The sequence below is a fragment of the Crocuta crocuta genome, unplaced genomic scaffold, assembly GCF_008692635.1.
Source record: "Crocuta crocuta isolate KB4526 unplaced genomic scaffold, BGI_CrCroc_1.0 scaffold72, whole genome shotgun sequence".
Classification (NCBI taxonomy): domain Eukaryota; kingdom Metazoa; phylum Chordata; class Mammalia; order Carnivora; family Hyaenidae; genus Crocuta; species Crocuta crocuta.
In genome coordinates, this window is record NW_027529427.1 from 2,721,346 (window position 1) to 2,744,631 (window position 23,286).

Genomic DNA, 23,286 nt, shown 5'->3' on the forward strand with positions numbered 1-23,286 from the left:
AGCCCAGGGCCAGGGCCGGAGACGGAGGAGGGGGCTGCTCAGACCGAGAGGGAGCAAGACCGGGAGGAAGAGGAAGAGACGCAGGACCAGGGAGCCTGGCACCCAGACAGGAGGCAGGCAAGGAAGACGAGAGCTGAGAAAGAGACTCAAAGAGAAGCAGAAAGCAGGAGAGAGAGACAGAGAGGAGCTGGGACACAGAGGTCCTGGAGGAAGGAGACTAAAGATAGACTGACTAAGCAGGGCAGACTGACAGCTGAGGAGTCAGAAAGGGAGGTGCTGGGACTGAACCCCCAGGTGGCTTCTCCGGCAAGCCCAGCTGCAGGTCTCCTGGCCCGGACTCCAGCAGGTCAGCCGGCTCCTGGGACGGTGGAGGGAGGGAGGGGCAGAAAAGATTGGGCTCAGGGCAGGGCGGGATGCGGGCCTGGCCAGGAGCAGCCTCACTCCAGGTCCAGGAGTGAGGCCCCAGAGCCCAGAACTCAGCCCTGACCCTGGCCCTTCACAACCCCCCCAAGGCTCATGAAAGGAGAGCGGCGTGAGGAGCAGGGGCTGGGCCCCGAGCCTGCGGCCCCCCCGCAGCCCAAAGAGGAGGAGGAGGCCTTGATCGAGTTCCACCGCTCCTACCGAGACCTCTTCCAGTTCTTCTGCAACAACACCACCATCCACGGCGCCATCCGTCTGGTGTGCTCCCAGCACAACCGCATGAAGACAGCCTTCTGGGCTGTGCTCTGGCTCTGCACCTTCGGCATGATGTACTGGCAGTTCGGCCAGCTGTTTGGGGAGTACTTCAGCTACCCCGTCAGCCTCAACATCAACCTCAACTCGGACAAGCTTGTCTTCCCCGCCGTCACCATCTGCACCCTCAATCCCTACAGGTCAGTCAACCCCTCCATCACCTCCTGGACACGTGGAAGGGTGCGACAGAGGGTGCAGGGTGGACCCGCAGACCCAAGGGTAGGAGGTGCTTCTCCTGTCCCTAGGTGGACCTCTCTCTGGGCTAGATAGGGAGCCCTTGACTCAATGGGCTCTGCCTCTGTCCATCCGAGCGGCTCTGCTGAGGGGGCCCTCCAAGCACCCCCAGCTTATCCAGAGTGTGGTCGTTGGAGTTCCCTTCCTCCTCCCACAAGTGGGAGGGCGTAGAGATGAAGTGAGATGCCGTTAACTCCAAAGAGCAGGGTAGAGATCATTCCCATCCCTTCCCTGGAGCAAGAGTGAAGAACAAGTCCTCCTCCACCTCGAGAGAAGAATCTAATGGATCTAATGGAGAGGTGAAGCCCTTAGCAGGTGCTGTGGCGGTAGGTGGTGAAAGCTGGGGCCGGGGGTGCTGGGCCCTAGGATGTTGGTCTCGGTGTAGAAGGGGAGTTTATTTTGGAGAAATCAAGGTGGGGGCTGGTGTCAAAGCAGTCTGAGAGCCTTGAGGCTGAGAGTAAGTCAGGAGACCAGGACAGAAAGCAAACCCCCTTCCCCTGTCCAGCTGTTCCCTCCAAGACCTGGGTGACCCCTGCTGGGCTGTGCACATCACCAGCCCAGGTGCCTGACTTTTAAGTGCTTGGGTGTGTCCTGAAGTATTGGGTTTCATCTTTGCTCTTGGCCAGCTTTTCTTCTAGAAGCCAGTGGGAATGGTAACCATGGAGAAGAAAGGAGGGCACAGCTTGGTGTTGACACACACCTCGTATTTGTATTTAGTCAGTCATGCAACACGTTGGGAACACCTGGAGCGCACCTGACACCATGCTAGGCATCTGGCAAATGGGTTCATTAATGATTCATTCAATCTTCACTGAAGGCCAGGCACTTTGCTAGGTTCTGGGGACAGAAAGATAAACTAAGATGGAGGAGACAGGCAGCACAGATAACAGCAGGACGCTGTGGTCTCCGAGAGTCAGTCTCTGCCTTCAGGGAGTGTAAGATTTGTGAGTGCCTACAGGTGTGATTGCGTGAGAGAGAGAGAGAGTATGTGGGCAAACATTGGCTATAGGTGTGATTATGGATGATGGAGATTGGTCGCATATTAGGGATGGAGAACCCCCATGTGTGCTATCATGTCCAAAGGTGTGTTATGGATTAAAAAGGGTTGGGGTGTCCCGTGCCACAGAGAAAACACTGCCAGCCGTTTCATGGATTAGCCTCCGTGTGCTGCCAAGTGAAGGGACCATTTCCTAAGAAGCTGCTTCATACATCAGCCACTGCTAAGTACTCTGTGGCAACCACGTGAGGCGGGGACTATTGTAATCCCTGTTTTACATCGGAGGAAACCGAGGCAAAGGCAGACAAGTTGTAAGATCACAGAGATAGTGACGGAGCTGGGGCTCACCCTCTGTCTCATCACAAACCCCTGCCTTTCTTAATATCCAAGATGTGGGACACGGAATAAGTGAAGTTTGTAATCAGAGGTCGACGTCTCATTTCCCAGCTCTCCTTTTCCCGCTAAGCCTCATTTCTCTTCGTTGGTGCCGGTGGGCTTGACTCTACGCTGATCTTTCCCCCACTTATTTCTCTTCACCTCCTTGGGCCATGGTGGAGGGGCTGAGCCAGCAGGGTGGGGAAGGCGGGCAGGCAGGGAGGACCACAGGCTGGGTAGTAGGCTCCCAATAAATATTTGTGCTTGAAAGACATGGGTGGGAGATGGAGAGCAAAGGGCTAAATCTGGTGAGGCGTGCTGAGGGCAGGGTCATGGACAGTCTAGGAAAAAGCCCCAGGGAATGAAACCAGAGCCCCTGCCTCTGAGGCCTGCAGGCTGGGTGACAGGTGTCCACAGACAGGTGTCCACAGAAAGAATCTCTCCTGCATGACCAGCAGCCACAGGACTTAGCAGGAAGAGAGCCCCCAGGAAGGGAGGGGAGTCAAGGAATGGTGCTGAGCACCTGGTACATGCTCACCCCTGTGCTGGATGCTGTATAGGGACTATCTCGTTTAATTTTGACAAGTCCATGGAGGTGGACATAGTTGTTATTTCCATTTGGAAGTGGGGGCGAAATAATTTGAGCAAGGTCACACAGCACATAATAAAGAAATAGCAACAATAATAGCGAGCACTTCTATAGTCCTTAATGTGCGCCAGATACATTACATTTTATATGAAGTTATTTAATTCTCACAACAGACTTCTGAAGTAGGTACCAGTATCACTCCCGTTTTATGGAAGAGGAGACTGAGGCCAAGAGAGGTTAAATAACCAGCCCAAGTTCACACCACCACACAGGTGGTGAAACTGGGATTCAAAAGTCACCCACCCCACCTAGTAGCCAGTGCCTCTCGGGTTAGCAGCTGAGTCGCAAACCAAGTGTGTTTGATTTCAAAGCCCTTTCTCCCTCTACGAAGGTGCCACAGGATTGCCGGCTGCTGGAGGGGGGCTGCTGGGGGAGAGCAGCGGTAAGATGAGGGGTACTTGTCAGGAGTGGAGGAGAGTGGGATGCAGGGCTCCTGGCTCCTGTTCAAGGAGAGAGGCAGGGGTGGGTGGAGAGGTTAACACAGCCTGGTAGGTGGTGACCCGAGGGTGAATCACAGGGGCTGGCTTGCGGCAAGCAAGCAGATGAGTGATTCCTACTCAAGCAGCAGGGAGGAGGTGCAAATCAGTGGACAGGATATACCAGCTGGTGAGATAACAGGAATGAGGCAAAGTCAGACCAGGGATGCCCAGGGCTGGCAGCTGTATGTCCGCGGCCAGCAGAGGCAGAGACATTCTGGGCTGCCTGGAAACTTCTAAGACAGGCTACAGGGGCCACACTAAGCAAGGAAGTGCTAAGAATCCACTGTGAAGGGTCAGCCACTGCAGTCCCTTTCTTTGTGGTCAACAAAGGGCTTTTTTCATCCAGGAGAGAGGGCCAGTCTTATCCACATCCAGAAAACAGAGCCCAAGAACATATTTTTCATGTAGTCCTGGGAGGGACTGAGGTTGGACCTAAGGAAGAGCTCAAGATTCTGAAACATCAAAGAAGGTCATGGAATCCCTTCCCAAGATGGCAGAGCAGAGGCATGGCACAGGAGTCGGGCGAGGTGAGGGGCGATTCCCTAAAGAGAGAGGATGCAGGGACTTTTTTTTTTTTTAAATCTGAGATTGAGAGTGAGAGAGAGAGAGAGAATGGGAATGTGTGTAAGTGGGGGAGAAGGGAGAGTCAGAGGGAGAGAGAATCTTAAATAGGCTCCACGATCAGCACGGAGGCCAACATGGGCCTTTATCCCAGGATTCTGGGATCATGACCTGAGCCAAAATCAAGAATCAGACTTTCAAGCCACAGAGCCACCCAGGCACCCCTGAGCCTAACTCTGCAAGGTGGGGAAAGCAGGCTCTGTGGGGGCAGGTCTGGCAGGGACAGAAAGCCCAGACTCGTAGAACTGCCCACTTTGGCCCCAGTGCTGGGTTCCTTCTCCTGTCGGGACCCTCCCCACCTCTGTAGCACCTGTTGTTAGACAGTTCTTCCTCGGGGCGCCTGGGTGGCTCAGTCGGGTAAGCGTCTGACTCCATTTTGGCTCAGGTCATGGTCTCATGGTTCATGGGTTTGAGCCCCACATTAGGCTCCATGCTGACAGCACAGAGCCTGCTTGGGATTCTCTCTCTTCCCCTCCCCTCCTCGCTCTGTCTGTCTTTCTCTCAAAATAAATAAATAAATAAATAAATAAATAAATAAATANTAGCCTCTGCTCCTGGTTTTGTGTCTTTGACGCAGCCCTAAAGACATGTGCTTCTTCACCCAACGGCCACCAGTTCACGTGCGCCAATGACAGCAGCATCTGCGGCGTAGCTTGCAAAATCCACAATGGAATTCGGATCCTCCTAATGAGCCTGTTAGATAAGGAAAGAGATACCTCCCCTGAGTCAGATGAGAAAACGGAGGCTCTGAGAACCTCCAGGCTTTGCAAAGGTCACCCAGCTGTTATGTGGAGGAGTTCAAATTGGAATCTGGTCTTAAGTTCTACTTTTTTAAGACCACAAAGTCACATGGCAGATAAGTGGCAGATAAGTGCAGATAAGTGGCAGATAAGTGGCAGTGCTCCTGTGTTTCCTCAGCCTGCTCTTCTCCAATAACAGTACTGATAATAAAACAATAGCAGTAATTGTACGGTGTCTACTCTGTCAAGTATTTTTCTCAGTACTTTTCCCGTATCAACTCACTTCACTCCCGTAATAACCCTATGCCACAAGGACTATTTAAAACATAGATTTATTTAAGTAATCTCTACACCCAACATGGGACTCGAACTCACAACCCCAAGATGAAGAATCGCATGCTCCTCTGACTGAGTCAGCTGGGCGGCCCTGCAAGGACTATTAATAGTCCCATTTTATAGATGATGAAGCAGAGGCACAGAGGATAAGTAATTTCTCCAAGGCAAGCCATCAATTTTTTAAAATGTTTACTTATTTTTGAGTGAAAAAGAGTGTGAGTGTGCAAGCGGGGGAGGGGCAGAGAGACAGGGAGACAGAAAATCTGAAGCAGGCTCCCAGCTGTCAGCAGAGCCCCGGATGAGGGCTCGAGCTCAACTCATGCATAGTGAGATCATGACCTGAGCAGAAGTCTGAGGCCTAACCTACTGAGGCGCCCCTCCAAGGCAAACTAAACGGTGGGCAAGGCTCAGATATATACCTGGAGGGCTGATTAGAACTTACTTCCTGCAACTTTTCTTTGGATGAAACGGTTTCTAGAGCCGTTTATCACCCTGGCTGTTCATCCTTGGAACAAGCATTAGTTTGTGAACATCTATTGCTCTGAAATGTTGCAGCCAGGACTGAATGGAACAGGTAACCTGAGAACTCAGAACTGACGCTAGAGAGGCTGACTCTGTCTTGGGAGTGGAGGGCTCAGGGCTGAGGGGCTGCTTGAAGGCACCTGCCTGTGATCACCGTGTTGTGCAGGATGAGCTCACAGAGGCCGTGTGTGGAAGGCTGTGAACACACAGCCCCCAGGGAGGCAAGTTGCAGGTGCTAAGAGGGGATGGAGAATGAGGCTGAGGGAGGGGGTCAAAGAAAGGGAGGTCAAGGCTTCTAGGTGGTCCTTAGAGGAAGGAGGGAGCTGGGTAGGTCTCCAGATACACACTCGTAGGGGAGGAAGCTGGTGAGTTTCCAGTGCCCAGATCTGCCTAGTGCTTCTGGAAGGCTCGCTGAGAATGCTCTACTAGGGTCCTCTGGGGGAGCCGGGGAGGGGGGAATGAAAGCCTGGGCAAATTCCAGGCTGCTCTGTGAGAAGGGCTCTTCTGTAAGGGGGCCACTGAGGGGGAAGGGGGAGGGAGGAGATGCACAGAGGAAGACAGCAGGGCTATCAGCCCTTCAAGCTCTTAGTATTCCTCCTCCTGCTAGTCTGTCCTGAGCAGAGAAGAGAGGATGGAGGGGAGATGGCTCACTGCAGGGAAAGGAGATTTTGCTGCCCATTCTCAAGGGCCTCTGAGCCCGGAGGCGGACGTAGTGGAAAAAGCAGGGACCATGAAGTCAGACAGGCCTGGATTCAAATCTTGACTCCAGTACTTCCTGGCTGAGGGGCCCTGGAGAAGTTGCCCAGTTGGCGGTCCTCGGTTTCCTCAACTGTAAAGCGGAGCAGTAACGCCTGCCTGATTGAGTTGTGCGCGGGTTTACCCACCCTCCAATGTCATATGTCTGCCAGAGCAGATGGGAGTGGGGGTAGGGACCGTGACTCATGTAGGAAGTCAAGGTTAGGGCTGAGCTGTCTTGCCGAAGCTCCAAATGTGTAGTCTTTCTTCCCTCCCCAGCCCCGGCCTCCTCTTCCAGGACCCTCCTGCTTGCAGGATAAGATCTGATGTTATTAGTGTGGTTGACTCAGTGGTCAGTTTTCTTAGTTCTAGGTGTCAGCTGAAGGGGAGGGAGAGATTTCTGAAGGGGTGCCATGGCAATACTTCTCTCTTCCTTAAGAGCCCCACACCAAAAGGAAAGTCGACCTTGGGGAGGGAGGGTGTTTTGTATGGAGCCTGGCCTCTTCTGGAGGTGGGGGTTGGGTCTCATCAGAGGCCTCTCCGGGAGAGGCAGGAAGGAGCTGAATATGAGGGAGGCCACTGAGGGGAGAGCTGGCTTAGGGACAGCTTGGGGCTCTGTGGGGAGGAGCCACGTGGCTAGAGAAGGTGACAGCCCTGAGTCTATGATGCGGATGAGGGAGGTGTACAAGGCAGAAGGAGGGCACAGACGGACTTGAGACATATAGGAGCGTGTGCAAAGGGAGGCTCAGCCAGAGATGTGGTGGCTCAGGTGGAAATAACTCCAGCCAAGGTGGGAGACCTGGATTCTTCCTATGTGACCAGGTTGAGTTTCTTGGGCTTTGGGCTCCTGTCCACATCTTCCTGATATTCAGTGGCCTCTTCATTTTATGCCACTGAATATTTTCTCATTTAACCCTCTAAGAGCTTCACGTGGTGTGATCTAGTGTTGTGCCCATTTTACAGATGAGGAAACTGAGGCTGGATTCAGGAAGGTTGACGTACTTACCAACATTCCGCCTGCTAGACGTGTTTGGCTGGAATGCCAGGACCCACAGCCAGTTAATTCTGGCTCCAGTGCTCTTTCTGGGGCAGCTTGCCCACCTCCTAAAATAGCCAGAGCTAGCAGGGACAGAGCAGAGAACAGTGTGATGGATACAGTGCTTTTCTGATCTGGTTCCTGGCTGTGTGACCTAGAACAAGTCACCTGCTTCAGGTTTTTCACCTGTAAAAAGTATTAGCTAACAGTGGCCGATAGTTTTCTGAATTACACTGAAGATTAAATGAATGTTCATTCTAATACCACAGGGCCTGCCTCATAGAAAGTGCTAAATAAATACTAGGTATCACTGCCATTCTTTTAATTACCAACAAGTAATCACAAACAAGTCTCTTGGAATGTCAAACACACACTTTGGACCTGGGCTACATTTTCTGAGGGCATGAGGGGCGCTGGAGCTGATGCCTATGGCCCAGCCAGCCAGACTTTTGAAGGAAAGAGAAACAGAGGCAAGTGGCGTAGACAGTGAGCGTATGGCTTAGAGGCTGGTTAATGTAGCTGCACATTAGGGCCCCTGGGGTTCTTGTAAAACAACCTTGTTTAGGCCCCCCCACCAACATTCCCAGTAAACACCAATCTCTGGCAGGCCCTCACCCCTCCACCCTGCCCCAGGTATGTGACTTTTTCTTTAACTGAGGTATAATTTACATACAATAAAATGCACAAACTTTTTTTTTATGTTTATTTTTGAGAGAGAGAGAGAGAGAGGACACGACAGGGGAAGGGGCAGAGAGCAAGGGAGACACAGAATCTGAAGCAGGCTCCAGGCTCTGAGCTAGCTGTCAGCACAGAGCCCAAGCGGGCCTCAAACTCACAAATGGTAAGATCATGACTTGAGCTGAAGTCAGACGCTTAACTGACTGAGCCACCCAGGCGCCCCTAAAATTCACAAATCTTAAGCCCTCACTGAAGTTTGATAATCAAGATACTGAACATTTCCATTGCACAGTGACTCTCTGAAGCCCGTTCCTCTCTCTCTCCTCCCCCTCCCCCTCCAGGGTCATTCTCCCACTCCTATATCACCATCAATTAGTTTGAACTGTCCTCAGACTTCACACACTGTGAATTTTTTTTTTTTTGGCACGCGTCTGGCTCAACTTACTCATTTTACTGAACTAAATGTTTCTGAAATTCTCCCATGCTTTTTGCCTGTATCGGCCCCCTCTTATTGCTGAGTGATATTGATGAACATTTGGGTGGTTTCAAGCTTTTTGGCAATTATGAATAAAAGTGCTATGAACATTCACGTACATGTCTTTATGTTTTCATTGTGCTGAGTAAAGAGCTAGGAGTGGAATTGGGTAAAATATCCAGAAGTGAAATTGCTGGGTCATAAAGTAGATGCATGTTTATGAGAAGCGACCAAATGGCCCTCCAAATCTACTGTGCCATTTGACGCTCCCACCAGCTGCAACCCCAGCTGCTCTCCAATCCCACCATTTGACACTGTTGAATGTCTTTTACTTTTTTGGTCTTTCTAATGGGTGTTAAGTGGTAACCTCATTATCATTTTTTAGAAGTTTGCCTTTTTTTAAATGGTATTTTTTGTTGTTGAAGTAGAGGTGAAGTATATTATTCTATTAGTTTCAGGTACACACCACAGTGAATTGCTCATGATGGTTTTAATTTGCATTTCCCTGAGGACTAATTATGTTAAGCACCTTTTCCTGTGTTTAGTGACCGTGTATATCTTTTGGTGCGTTTTTTTACTTTTGTTGTTTTTTGTTGTTTTGTTTTGTTTTTGGTTCATTTAAAAACAAACCGTCTTGGTTTTTGTGTCTTTGTTTTTTTCATTTTATTTGAGAGAGAGAGCAGGAGGAGAGGAGGGGGCAGAGGGAGAGAGAGGAATCCTCAGCAGGCTCCATGTTCCACACGGAGGGGAGGGCTGAGGGGAGGGCCAACATGGGCCTGACTCAGGGCTTGATCTCATGACCCTGGGATCATGACCTGAGCCAAAACCCAGAGGCAGTCGCTCAACCCCAACTGAGCCACCCAGGCACCCCTAAACAACCTGTCTTTTTATTGCCAATTTGTAAGAAGTCTTTATATTTTGGCATAGTTCTTCCTTAGATACTTTTTATTGCAAAAAATGTTTGCCTACCTCAAGGTCATGAAGATATCTTTGGTGTTTTCCTCTAGAATCTTTCTGGTTCTGAATTTTATCTTTAGGTCTATGATCCAAATTGGCTTAATTTTTGTGTAGAAACTGAGGTGGAGGTTGAGTTTCCTTTTTTTCGCCTTTCTCAATACAGAATACAATACAAATACAATACATACTCTGTTTAAAAAAATTATTTTCGGGGCGCCTGGGTGGCTCAGTCGGTTAAGCGTCCGACTTTAGCTCAGGTCATGATCTCATGGTTCGTGGGTTCAAGCCCCACACGGGTTCTGTGCTCACAGCTCAGAGCCTAGAGCCTATTTCAGATTCTGTGTCTCCCTCTCTCTCTGCCCCTCCCCCACTCCTGTACTGTCTCTCTCTGTCTCAAAAATAAATTTAAAAAAATTTAAAAAGTTATTTTCCCCATTGGCGTTTTGGTCAAAACTCAGTTGAGTGTATACATGTGAGTTTATATCTGGACTTTATTCCATCAATTTACTGTCTATCTTTACATAAGCATTTCACTGTTTTTGATGACGGTGGCTTTATAGTGAGTTTGAAGTCAGAAGGAACTAAGTACTTCAATTTTGCTCTTTTCCAAAATTGTTTTGAGGGGCACCTGTGTGGCTCAGTCAGAAGAACATGTGACTCAGGGTCATCAGTTCAAGCCCCATGTTGGGTGTAGAGATTACTTAAAAATAAATAAACTTAAAAACAAAATCGCTTTAATCACTTTACATTCTTTACATTTCCACATACACCTTAAATCAGCCCATCAGTTTCTTTGAAATGTCTGTTGAGAGGGATTGTGTTGAATCCAAAGGCCAATTTGGGATACATCCTGACCAGGAACTCTGTAGAGAACTCGGGTTAACTCTCTATTTTGGTCTTTGAGTTCTCTCAGCATGATTTTCAGTGTAAAGCTCTTGCCTCACTTTCATTAAATTGATTCCTGGTATTTGATGTTGTTTATGCTATTTAATATGGTGATTTGATTTTCCATCGTTTTGTTGCTATAATGTAGAAATACAATTAATTTTTGTACATTGGTTTCTTCTCCTACAACCTTGTTGAATTTATTAGTTCTAGGTGTATTTGTTTTGTTTTGGTAGATTCTATCCCTAAGGCACTTCTACTATGGGCTTGCATGACGGAGATGGTAACAGCGCCTGTGCTGAGAAGGAATGTGATGATTTTTTTTTTTAATGTTTTATTTATTTCTAGGAGAGAGAGAGAGAGAGACAGCGTGAGCAGGGGAGGGTCAGAGAGAGAGGGAGTCACAGACTGAAACAGGCTCCAGGCTCTGAGCTGGCAGTCAGCACAGAGCCCGACGCGGGGCTTGAACCCACGAACCGCAAGATCATGACCCAAGCGAAAGTCGGACGCTTAACCGACTAAGCCACCCAGGCGCCCCAAGAATGTGATGATTTATACTGGACAGCGTTTAACTTATGGTGTTTGGGCCCCACCCATCTCACTAAAACTGAGTCTTTGATGGGGAGGGGCCATGTGCAGCGTCTGTAGTTTTAAAGTTTCTGGGGAAATTCTAGAAGTGCAGTTAAGTACCCCCAATTTAGAAGGTGCTAGGCAGCAGACAGAGCCAAAGGCCACCCGCGCCAGAGGAGGCCTGGGGGGGTTGACTCGCACGCCGGGTCGGAGGGAGCTTGTGGGCGAAGGCCGCGGCCACACCCTCTCCGTCTTGGAAAAGGGCATTAGAGTTCCGGGTTCCCTTCGCGGCCAGGGCGAGTGGGAGGACAGCGCCTCACCGACAGGCGCCCCCGCCTCTCCCTTCTGATAAACCGGCCTAATAAATGCCGTCACCGCCGGGGCTCACAGTCTCCTCCACTACCCCCGCGGAACACCTGTCTCCACCCTCACGTCCCCATCCCACCGAGAGGGCCCTGGGGACACCAGAGCTATTCCCTGCAGGCTTTTCCAGGATGAACCGACCTCCCCGGTTTCGGCGAGGAAACTGAGGCCCGGAAGGGCCAGGGACCCGTGCGAGGCCGCCCCCCAAGTCCTACATTCTTCCCATCGCCCCTTCCAGGTACACACAAATTAAAGAGGAGCTGGAGGAGTTGGACCGCATCACAGAGCAGACGCTCTACGACCTGTACAAATACAACTCCTCTAGCACCCTGGGGACCCACCCCCGCGGTCGTCGCGACCTGCGGGAGACCTGGCCGCACCCGCTGCAGCGCCTTGGGGCCCCAGCCCCGCCCCCCGGGGCTCGCGGAGTCCGCAGCGCCGCCTCCAGCGTGCGGGACAATAACCCCCAAGTGAACAGGAAGGACTGGAAGATGGGNCCGCCTCTGTTGCCTAGCGACGGGAGGCGGGACCTCGTCGGCTTGCTGGCAAAATAACTAATAACATTTCTCCGAACGCCAGTTTGTGGGGGTCTCCTTACTGGGACCCCTGTGGGAGGGTTTGCGCTTCCGGAAGTCAAGTCTGTTGTGGAAAAAGCACCTTTGTGAATCGGCAGTCCCCCGCTGGTGGGGACTCACTGGTGGGGACTCCGCTGGGACCCTCCTGTGTGGCAGGGAACTGGGGCTCTGCCTGCCTGGGACAGAGAATAAAGAATCAATAAAATGAGAGACTTAAAAAATTGTTTTAATAAAAAACAAAAGGGAGAGTAAGTGGGAGTGGGAGAGGAGCAGAGAGAAGAAGAAAGAGAGGCCCCCTTTGGGGAGCGTGGACCCGGCGACCAGGAGGAGACCTGGGTTCCGGTCTTTGCTCAGTCGCTAGGGCAAAGCTCTGGATTCCTCCGTCTTACCGTCAGTAGTGGGGTGACGGACCCATGCTCCGCCCTCTCGCAGGGGCTGTAGAAATGACCCACAAGGTGTGTACAGCTCCTGATCTCCTTAGCCAACTGCTCCCGTCAGCTTAGGCACTCCGGGTTCCTGTTCCTCCCCACTCCTGGCTCCCCACCCATCATCAGTCCTCAGAACCCCGGACAACTCATTCCTTGACCTTAGCCTGCCCTGCAGCCTGTCTCCTGCTGATGACCCTCTGATACTCTGTGGTCTCTGTTTAGTGCAACCAGAACAAATCGGACTGCTTCTACCAGACATACTCGTCAGGGGTGGATGCGGTGAGGGAGTGGTACCGTTTCCACTACATCAACATTCTTTCTCGGCTGCGGGACACTTCTCCAGCCTCGGAGGAGGACATGCTGGACAACTTCATCTTCGCCTGCCGCTTCAACCAGGCCTCCTGCAATCAGGCGTGAGTCCCTGCTCTCCACCGGGTCTCCTTTCTGAAGCCAGCCTGAGGCTCATATGGGCAGCACCCAGGGAGGAGGGGAAGCACTGACCTCAGGTCCAAACTTCTGCCCCATGGATTATTCTGCTGGGTCTGAGTGAGGCCACCTAATAGGAATGCCCTGGGAAGGGTGGAGTTGAGGTCTGGCTTTGAGAATCCAATGGTTCATGAATCCATGAATCCATGAATCCATGGTTGATCTTTCGAAGGTCCCTTTGTCAACTAGCACCAAACTCAAAAGGGCCTGGAAGGTCATCTTCTCAGATAGGTGGAGGTTTGGAGGAAAACAGCCTCAGTTGAATGAGGGGGGTGAAACTGAGCCCCTGCTCTGGCTCTGGAACTTTCCGGCCAGGTGACTCTGGGCATTTCATATCACTCTTCAGAGCCCATTTCTTTGTAAAATACGGGGAAAATGAGATTCATTCAGTGTGCATTCAGACAAATTCTTTTTACTGTGTGGGCTCTGTGTCAGTCACTGTTCTAGGCACTTGGGACACATCAAACAGGGCCATGTAGATAATTCGTGCCCTTCTGGCACTTTTACTCAAGTGATGGAGATGTTGATCACACCCACCTCCATGAAATAAGCATGAGGGCATTTTGTAAACTGCAGTGAAAAATGGGTCTCCTTGCTCTTGAACGCAAATAGGCAAATGTGACTTGCCCTAGGCCACCAGGCTAGCCCTAGCTAAGGTTCATTCCCACTCAACTGTACTGCCCGCCAGGCATTCCCTCTGCTATAACTTCAGTCATGATGTCCTTGCAAAGAGGTCATGGCAGCTGGCAGTTCTGAGGCTGCAGCCTCTGGCTCCTCCTACCCCATCCCTCCCCTCCCCTCCTCTCCTACTTCTGCTTCTTGGCTTTCACCTTTTCAGGCACCACCTCCCTGCCTCTGCTGAGGAAGGGTGCTAAGGCAGCCTCTCAGTTCTCTCGGGGCCCTTCCCTCCCAGGTCGCGGCAGAAGACAGCAGGGCCAGGTGTCACCTGCCTCTGCCCCGCCTCACCTGGCGCACACATGCGGGTGGCACAGGATTTTGTTCTTGTCTCTAGTCTTCTTGTTTGTTTGAAGACAGAAGCTACCTGCTGGGAAGTGAGACAGTAGCAGTGCATGAGCCCCAGTGATCTCACCCTGCCACTGAGTGTCTCTAATTGTCACCTTCCCACCGGCCCTCTTGCTTTGCCAGTCCCATGCTCCTACCTCCCCATCAACGGAAAGTCCATCGTTCATCTCAGTCTTGACAGTTAGGTCACTTCCTTAGCTCAGAGCCTCATCATTTCTCACCCAGGTTATTTTTTAATGTTTTTTTTTTTAATTTATTTCTGAGAGAGAGAGAGACAGCATGAGCAGGGGAGGGGCAGAGAGAGAGGGAGACACAGAATCTGAAGCAGGCTCCAGGCTCTGAGCTGTCAGCACAGAGCCCAATGTGGGGCTCGAACCCACGAACCGTGAGATCATGACCTGAGCCGAAGTCAGACACTTCACTGACTGAGCCACCCAGGCGCCCCACACCGTGTTATTATAATCCCTTCACCTCCTATTATCTTTCTGCCGCCAAAGCCTCTCCTTATTCTGCAACCCTTCAGGTTAGTCCTGCTTAAAATCCTCTACTGTCTCCCGTGGCCTCCAGAACCAAGTTGAAGCTCCTTATCATGGTTCTCTCATCCCTCTCCTCCCCTATGTTACCCTTCTCCTTCTCTGTGATCTTTTCGCCAATAACAGCTTGATTGAGATACAATTCTCACACCACAAAAGTCACCCTTATACATGTATACCATTCAGTGATTTTTAGTATACTCAGGATTGTGCAAGCCCTATCTAATTTTAGGATATTTTCCTCACCACTAAAAGAAACCCTACACCTCCTAGCGATCACTCCCGATTCCCTCCCCTCCTCCAAGCCCTGGAAACCAGGAATCTACTGTCCATCTACATGGGTTGCCTATCGCAGGCATTTCAGAGAAATGGAATCTTACACTATGTGACCTTTGTTCCTGGCTTCTTTCACTTAGCTTCATGTTTTCAAGGCTCATCCATGTTGCAGCATGTATCAGAACTTCATTCGTTTTATGGTTGGGTAATATTCCATTGTATGGATATCCCACATTTGATTTATCTATTCCTCAGTTGATAGACATTTGGGTTGTTTCCACTTCTTGGCTATTACGAATAATGTTAAGAATATTCTTGTGCAAGTTTTTGTAGGGATGTATGTTTTTATTTCTCTTAGGTATATACCTGGGAGTGGAATTGCTGGGTCATGTGGTAATTCTATATTTTGAGCAACTGTCAGATGGTTTTCCAAGTAGCCGTGCCATTTTACATTCCCCCAGCAGTATATGAGGGTTCTAAATTCTCCTCAGCCTCCGCTGGTTACTGTCTTTTTCACTTTAGCCATCTTAACAGATGCCTGTAACATTAATAGCAAATGTATACAGTTCTTACTAAGTGCTAGACACTGTTCCAACTATAATTTCATCCTCACAACACCCTTGTGAGGTAAGTCCTGTTCTTATCCCCATTTTACAGAGGAGGAAATTACAGCATGAAGAGATTAAGTAACGTGGTTGGTCCCACAGCTAGTGCTTGTTAAAGCTAGGGTTCAAGTATGGGTAGTTTCGTTCTGGAGTCTGTGTTCTTAACCATCACGTTATATTGCTTCTCATATATTCTCCTACACATACATAAGTGGTTGTGTCTCATTTCACCTCTTTTTTTCCTAAGCTCTGTTTTAAAGATCCATCCATGTTGTTGCATTTAATTGCTTGATTCTACCTGCTACGTCGTGTTCATGGTGTGCGTGCATCACATTGTACCTGGCTGTCCCCTCCCCCCCTTCAGGACGGGCCTCTGTTCACTTCTGTAGCATCTTCTCCCATCCTTCCCTGAATCCAGCCTTAGCGCTGGAAACGCTGGCTTCCTAGCACCTCTGTGTGTCCACCAGTATTTCATATCTCTAGACCTTTGTTCTTCAAGACCCGTAGAATATTCCAGATCATCTAGTTCCAGCCTCCTCATTTTACAGGTGAGAATAAGCTTAGAAAAAATGACTTGCTCAGGGCCATCCCACCAGAACCCTGCTCCCACTCATCTCTGCCCTGGCCCCTGACCTTCCTCCGCTCAGCTGCGTGCTCACCACTGCTCTCGCTGTCTCCTCTAACTCTGTTCCCGTCCCTTCTCCATTCGACCACTGTTTATTAACGATCTCCTGGAGGGCCCTACATGTCAAGAACTATGCAGTTAACCCAGAGATGATACAGAGGTGAAGGAGACGTGACTCCTGTCCTCAAGGAGATCACAGTCCAAATGGGGAACTAAGATTTAGGTACGTGAGAAGCTAGGGACGCTGCCAAAGTCTTCATAATGCAACACAGTGACACAAGAGAGTTCACAAGGCCAGTGAGGTCAGGTGGCCTGGGAGGGAGGAGACTGTGCTTGAAGTCTCAAGTTTGTCGTCACTGTTTGTGTGACCTTGGGCAGCTACTTGAGCTCTCTGAGCTCAGCTTCCTCTTCTGTGACGTGGGGATGATGCCCTCACAGGCTGTTGGTTGGAGTGGCTGAGGGAACATGGGGAAAGCTTCTAGCGCATAGTAGATGATCAGGAAACAAAGGTCACTGAAAGTCCTGCTCTCTCTGGCTCCCCTGCCCCCACTTTCCTTTCTCTATCCCTGCTTTTTCTCTATCCTGGATAGGAATTACTCCCACTTTCACCACCCGATATATGGGAACTGCTACACTTTCAATGGCAAGAACAACTCTAACCTCTGGATGTCTTCCATGCCTGGGATCAAAAATGGTGAGCAAGTCCTCGCTTCTGCCATCCCTGTGTGTCAGCACTTCTCGCGGCCCTGCCCACCCACATTTACCCACCCTGTGCTCATGTCCTAGAGGTCCGGTGTGCCTCTGGGCCTCCCCACAACATGCCCGTCTCCATCCTGGAAGGAGTCCTCTCTGTTCTTTGTCCCCCGTGGGCGCCACCAAGTCCTCTCCAGGTGTTACAGGAATCTTGTCCCAGTTCTCCCTGTCCACTCCTGAATCCAGCCCAGGAGCTTCCTGGCCTTGCTCTCTGTGGAGCATTAGAAACCAGGCGGGTGGAAGGGGGGTTTCCGTCCCCCAATACTTCTCCAAGACCTCCCCCACTCTGCTCCCTCTGCACCCCCAGGTCTGTCCCTGACGCTGCGCACAGAGCAGAATGACTTCATCCCGCTGCTGTCCACAGTGACCGGGGCCAGGGTAATGGTGCACGGGCAAGACGAGCCTGCCTTCATGGACGATGGCGGCTTTAACTTGAGGCCTGGTGTGGAGACCTCTATCAGCATGAGGAAGGCAAGGGAGCTGCCTGGGAGGCTGGGGAGGAGAGCCCCAGGTTGGAGCCAGCAGGGGAGGTGACTGGGCAGCCAGAAGGCTGTAGAGGGAGATCATGTGGGGTGGGTCTGAGGCAGGGGGAAGTCTTCAGGAGCCGAGTTAGGGGCGAGGGGCTGGCAGAGTAGGGACCTGAGGAGGGACCTTGGGTGAGGGTGCTGAGAAGGGCTCAGGACGTGCTTGCGGTTCCGGGGACTGCTCTGGAGCCAGCGACCTTGAAAGTAGCACCTGGATGGACGTTGGGGGCCACTGGGGGCATGTTTCGAAATGGCAAGGCAGACAGGAGAGGCTGGCCCGGTGCGCGATACAAACTGCCTGGACCTGAGGGAAGACGGAGAATTCAGGAAGAGGCCTGGGCCACTTGCTCTGACCTCTGACCTCTGACTTCTCTGTGTGTATGGGGTTTGCAGGAAGCCCTGGACAGACTTGGGGGCAACTATGGTGACTGTACCAAGAATGGCAGCGACGTCCCCGTGGAGAACCTTTATCTTACCAAGTATACACAGCAGGTGAGACCAGCCTGTTTCCATGGCAACCACCTCCTGGGCCTGCGATGTTGGTCAGTCCAAGCTGGAGGGCTGTGTGTGTGAGGGGGGGAGGGGCAGGTGGAAAGAGGGTGCAGGCCCGGTGAAGAGCATTGTTCATCCCCCCTTCCCTGCCTCTTCTGGGCTGTGTGTGGGGAGGGCAGGCCCGAACCCCCTGTCCCTTCTCCCCCAGGTGTGTATCCACTCCTGCTTCCAGGACAGCATGATCAAGGAATGTGGTTGTGCCTACATCTTCTATCCGTTGCCTAAGAACGCGGAGTTCTGTGACTACAGGAAGCATAACTCCTGGGGTGAGACCGCAGGGAGCCCCTGGCCAGCCCCTCTGCCCCAGGACTCTCCCCTCTCAGACCCTCTGTGACCCTCATTCTCCCTCTGTCCTGCACTCCAGCGCTTAGACTCACCTCGCTGTTTCCTCTCACTCTGTCTCTCCCCTCTCTCCGCTTCCTCCCTCCCAGCTTCTCTCTCTGGGTTTTGGCTTCTGTGTGTTTATAGAGAACGGCCCCATTTAAAAATAACTTGCAGCAGAAGGAAGGAAGAGCACGTGAGGAAAATCTCCCTCGCTGGCTCGCTTGCTCCACACTCTGCCTGTAGCTTCCCTGTCTCACACACAGCTCACCAGGTGCAGGAAGAAAATACTAGAAGTTATATGTATCTATCTCGTTCCCCAACATCTTCCGTTTTGTATGTTTTATAGCGTACCTAATGGTTCAATGCTATTGTAGCAGGTATGTAATTTACAAATCAAATACATATGTTGGAATTGCTTATTTAAGACCTTTTTACCTACAGGAAGGCACAATCAAAAAAGTCTGGAGGGCACAGAGATCTCCTTTCTAATCCTGGATTAGGAGTAGACAAATGCGTGTTCCTTTCCACTATAGCTGAGTTATGCCGCATGGAGGATCTGTGCTAGGAAGCTGAGAGAGAAAGGAAATCCCTAACGAGAAACTGGAAAGTTCAGGGTTGGCAATCCTGGTACACAGGCTCTTACCTGGCACGGGCCACCGGTCCTCCTGAGGGTCCTCTTATCCAGGCTCCCCCTGGGCCCAGCTCTCCCCCTGCTGGTGGCCACTGCTGGAGGAGATGAGCCTCCGCACCTCTGAAGGGACGGGCAGACCCCAGAGCTTAGTGTCTGCCTTTCTGGGTTCCGTCCCTGTGGATCTTTCTGCCTCCTCCCTTCAGCTGTCTCCCCTGCTCGGTACTTGGTTACTTGCTTCCCGTCTCTCCCACCTTAGGTCAGAGCGCATCCGAGCTGGAGGGGAGCTCAGGGTCCCAGGGGGAAGACGTGATGTCATTTCTGAGGACAAGGACGGTGTGCAGAGCAGGGACTCCCTGCCCCTTCCTCCCCGCTGCCCCCAAACAATGATTTCTAAGTGCTTGTGAGTTTGAGGATCTGTAAGAGGAAAATAACAATGCTGCTTGCTGGAGAAGCCGTGGGGATGGGGAGAGGAACAGTCTGCTCTTTCCCAGAGGGAGGGGCCCAGCTGCCCCCCACATTTCACTGTTCCAGACCCCCAGCCCTGGTAGATAGAGGGATTTGGGTCAGAAAAGGAGAAGGACTTCTGGACCACTGAAAGTAGCAAGAATGACACTAGAACTTACTTAGAACTTGGCAAACGGGAGAGGGGAGATCCGTAGACTCATCCCCTCCCTCCCCCACCCCTGTTTCTTTTTAGGTAACAACTTTATTGAGATCATGTCTATCCCATTCAGTATAGTTTTAGTTTTCAGTATAGTCACCGAGCTGTGCAGAAGTGGCCACAGTCAAGTTTAGAACGTTTCCTTCGCTCCAAAAAGAAACTTCTTACCCATTAGCACTCTCTGAGCTCCCCATTCCCTGCACCCGCAGGCCCCTACTTTACCCCCAGAAACGACTAATCTACTTTCTGTCTCTACAGATTGCCTTATTCTGGGCATATCATATAAATGGGATCATATCATATGTGGTCCTTTGTGACTCACTTCTTGTTTTTAGCACAGCATTTTCTTTTCTTTTTAGCACAGTATTTTCAAAGTTCATCCACCTTGTAGCATTGATCAGTACTTCGTTTTTATGGCTGAATAATATTCCATTGTACGGATATGTCACATGGGTTTATCCATTCATAAGTCGTGGACATTTGGGTTGTTTCTATTTCCTGTTTCCATTTTGTGTATGAACGTTTGTTTTCAGTTCTCTTGTGTATATACCTAGTAGTGGAGTCTCTAGGTCATATCATAACTCTGTGCTTAACATTTTGAGGAACTGCCAGACTCTTCCGAAGTGGCCACACCATTTTACATTCCCAGCAGCAATATAGGAGCATCCTAGTTTCTTCACCTCCTCACCAATACTTATTTATTTGTTTATTTTGAATAACCATCCTCGTGGGTGTGAAGTGCATCTCATTGTTCTTACATAACAACTGTTCCCAGTTTTCTTTTTGACTTTTATTTTATTTTGTATTTGAGAGAGAGAGAAAGAGCATGAGAGAATATGAGTAGGGGAAAGGGGCAGAGGGAGAGAGAGAGGGAAAAAAGTGGGGTTCAATCCCATACCCTGGGATCATGGCCTGAGCCATCAGTCAAGAGCTGGATGTTCAATTGACTAACCACCCAGGCACCCCTCTTTTTGAATTTTAGATTTTTGTCCATATCCTGCTCATCTTTTCACAGATGAATCCTGGGTTGATTTTGTTTTTTCTGGTTTTCTTCCTTACTTAGCTTAATTTTTTAAATTAATGTTTTTAACGTTTTTATTTATTATTGAGAGACAGAGGGAGACTCAGCATGAGCATGGGAGAGGCAAAGAGAGGGGGAGACACAGAATCTGAAGGAGGCTCCAGGCTCTGAGCTGTCAGCACAGAGCCCAATGCGAGGCTTGAACTCACAAACAGCAAGATCATGGTCTGAGCCGAAGTTGGATGCTTAACCGACTGAGCCAACGGGCACCCCCACTTAGCTTAATATTTTAAACATTTTTTGGTGTTGCCACTCAGGAGACATCACTGTAATGCTACTTATGATGTGTGATATGCTACATATTTTGGGAGACCTCTTGGGTCTGGGGTGGAGAAGGTTGAGGTGCCCTAGGAAAATGGGCATCTCCTTGCACCCACAGGTTACTGTTACTATAAGCTCCAGGATGCCTTTTCCTCAGACCGCCTGGGGTGTTTCACCAAGTGCCGGAAGCCCTGCAGGTGAGTGTCCCCTTCCCCTGGGACACTAGCTGGGCACCCACTTGACTGGGTGGGAGAAGCCCCATCACTGAGCTCCTTTCTCCATCCCCAGTGTGACCAGCTACCAGCTCTCTGCTGGTTACTCACGATGGCCCTCAGTGACATCCCAGGTAATGTGGGGAAGGGAAGGGGTAGGAGGGAGAGGGGATGCGGGCACTTGTGCATGTGTGTGCGTGTGTGTAACACTGTGGTCTTTTCTGGGTGTATGTGTACGGATGTGCTCAATCCTGCCCCCCGACCCTATACGCCTGAAGAGTATGAGGTGACCCCATTGACACCCCCATTCTTTTCCAGGACTGGATCTTCCAGATGCTATCCCGACAGAACAATTACACCATCAACAACAAAAGGTCAGTCCCACCCTGACCCACCTGGGGAGAGGAATCCTTGGGAGGGAAAACCCAATCTGGGAAGAGGACGAGATCAGAGGAGGGTGTTTATGGGAAGTGAACCCATTGCCATTTCTTCCTCCTCTCTCCCTAACTCCAAAGGAATGGGGTTGCCAAACTCAACATCTTCTTCAAGGAGCTGAAGTACAAAACCAATTCTGAGTCTCCCTCTGTCACGGTATGTCCCTACTGAGCCTGCAATTCTCTTGGAGACCTTCGCGGGTATCTGTCAGGGAAAACAAGGGGCTGCCTCTGTGGGGCCAGAGGGTCCGGGCCTTGAAGGCAGGAGACCAAGGAAAGGGGGGGGCAAAGGTCAGGTTGCAAAAGTTGGAAGAAGGGGAACTTGACTGGTGGATGAAGTCTCTGGGTGTGGTGGGAGGGAAGGGTGCTCCAGGTAGGTAGGACTAAGACAGAAGGGGTCCAGGGGGCCACCAGGAGGTTGAGAGGGGTGGGTAAGGACTTCGGGGAGGAAGGGACGGGGCTCTCCTTCCGGAGCCCAGCAGGGCCCCCTGCCCCAGGAGTCAGTGTACCTTTCTCCCTCACAGATGGTCACCCTCCTGTCCAATCTGGGCAGCCAGTGGAGCCTGTGGTTCGGCTCCTCGGTGCTGTCTGTGGTGGAGATGGCTGAGCTCATCTTTGACCTCCTGGTCATCACATTCCTCATGCTGCTCCGGAGGTTCCGAAGTCGATACTGGTCTCCAGGTCGAGGGGGCAGGGGTGCCCAGGAGGTGGCCTCCACTCCAGCTTCCTCCCTCCCCTCCCATTTCTGCCCCTACTCCACATCCCCGCCAGGCCCTGCTACCTCCCCAGCCTTGATGGCCCCTCCGCCTGCCTATGCCACTCTGGGTCCCTACCCATCTCCATCCAACTTGGTGGGGGCCAGCCCCTCTGCCTATACTCGGGGCGGGGAGCCCTGAGAGGGAAGGAAAGTGCCCTCCCCTCCCAAGGCAGGCGCTTCCCCTGGTGGGAGGGGACCAGGCTTGGCAGGATTAAAGAATGTCTTGGGACTTCCTCTCGAGCTGCCTAACTGCCTTTGGTGTGGGGGAGGGAAGCAGGATGGATAAGGGGCTACAGAAATTGCCCAGGAAACAGGAGCCAGGGAATCTGCCTAGCATTGCCCTGGCTTCTGTCCTGTACCCTCTGGTCCTGCCTCTAGAAGACTCTGATTTCCCTACCCGACTGCCAACAAATCTCCTTTTCCTTGGGATCAGCCAAGTCAAACTTGGAGCTCAGACAAGGAACCTTCCTAGGAAACCACTGGCGACCGGAAACAAAACACAAGCAAGGGCACACAGAGGCATGCACAGGTTTCCTACCCAAAGATGACTGAAGCCAACCCCGGGCTTGGCCACACTGCTTTCCAGTGACACAGACATTTGCTCCTCTTCTTGAACTTGAGTGGGGAACCCCACCCAAAAGCCCCCTTTGTTAGTTCTTGGGCAATTCCCCTTCCCAGGGCAGGGGCCAGAACAGACCAATGTAGTAAAGGCTTAGCCATTCCTAGTTGGCTCCAGGCTTCTTCCAGCCTCATCTAGCCTGTACCCCCATGGAGCCATATCCCAATGCCTCTGTGTCCTTCATGCCTCTGCATATTTGCTCAAACTATTTCCTTGGCCTACAAGCTTTCCACACCATCTGGAGAACTCCTATGTATCTCTTAGGACCCTATTCAGACACCACTACTTCTGGGAAGCCTTCTGCCTCTTCTTATCTGCCCCGGATTTGATCACTTCCCTCTCCGCTGGACTCCCATAGCACACCATAACGTCTCTTGGGGTGCCGATGTTGCATTATACCTTCTTGTTCATTTGTGTCTGCCTCCCCAGCTAGACTGTGAGCTCCTTGTGGTCAGGAACTGAATCTTGTTCATTTATGTATCCTCAGGGTCTAGCCCAGTGTCCCGCTTGGAGCAAGTAGGCAGGTGCTCAATAAATATTTG

General features: G+C 51.1%; 1 protein-coding gene across 1 annotated transcript; it reads left to right on the forward strand.

Annotated features, from left to right (window-relative positions):
• The first annotated feature begins 512 nt into the window (after positions 1-512).
• SCNN1A (sodium channel epithelial 1 subunit alpha) lies at positions 513-22,358 on the forward strand. Its single transcript, XM_077759145.1, has 13 exons — positions 513-872; positions 11,623-11,889; position 12,000; positions 12,610-12,800; positions 16,526-16,629; positions 16,996-17,159; positions 17,606-17,704; positions 17,913-18,030; positions 20,841-20,919; positions 21,011-21,068; positions 21,253-21,308; positions 21,450-21,525; positions 21,893-22,358. Exons 1-13 carry the CDS (start codon positions 517-519, stop codon positions 22,262-22,264), a joined length of 1,941 nt encoding a protein of 646 aa, XP_077615271.1. The 5' UTR covers positions 513-516; the 3' UTR covers positions 22,265-22,358.
• Positions 22,359-23,286: the final 928 nt, after the last annotated feature.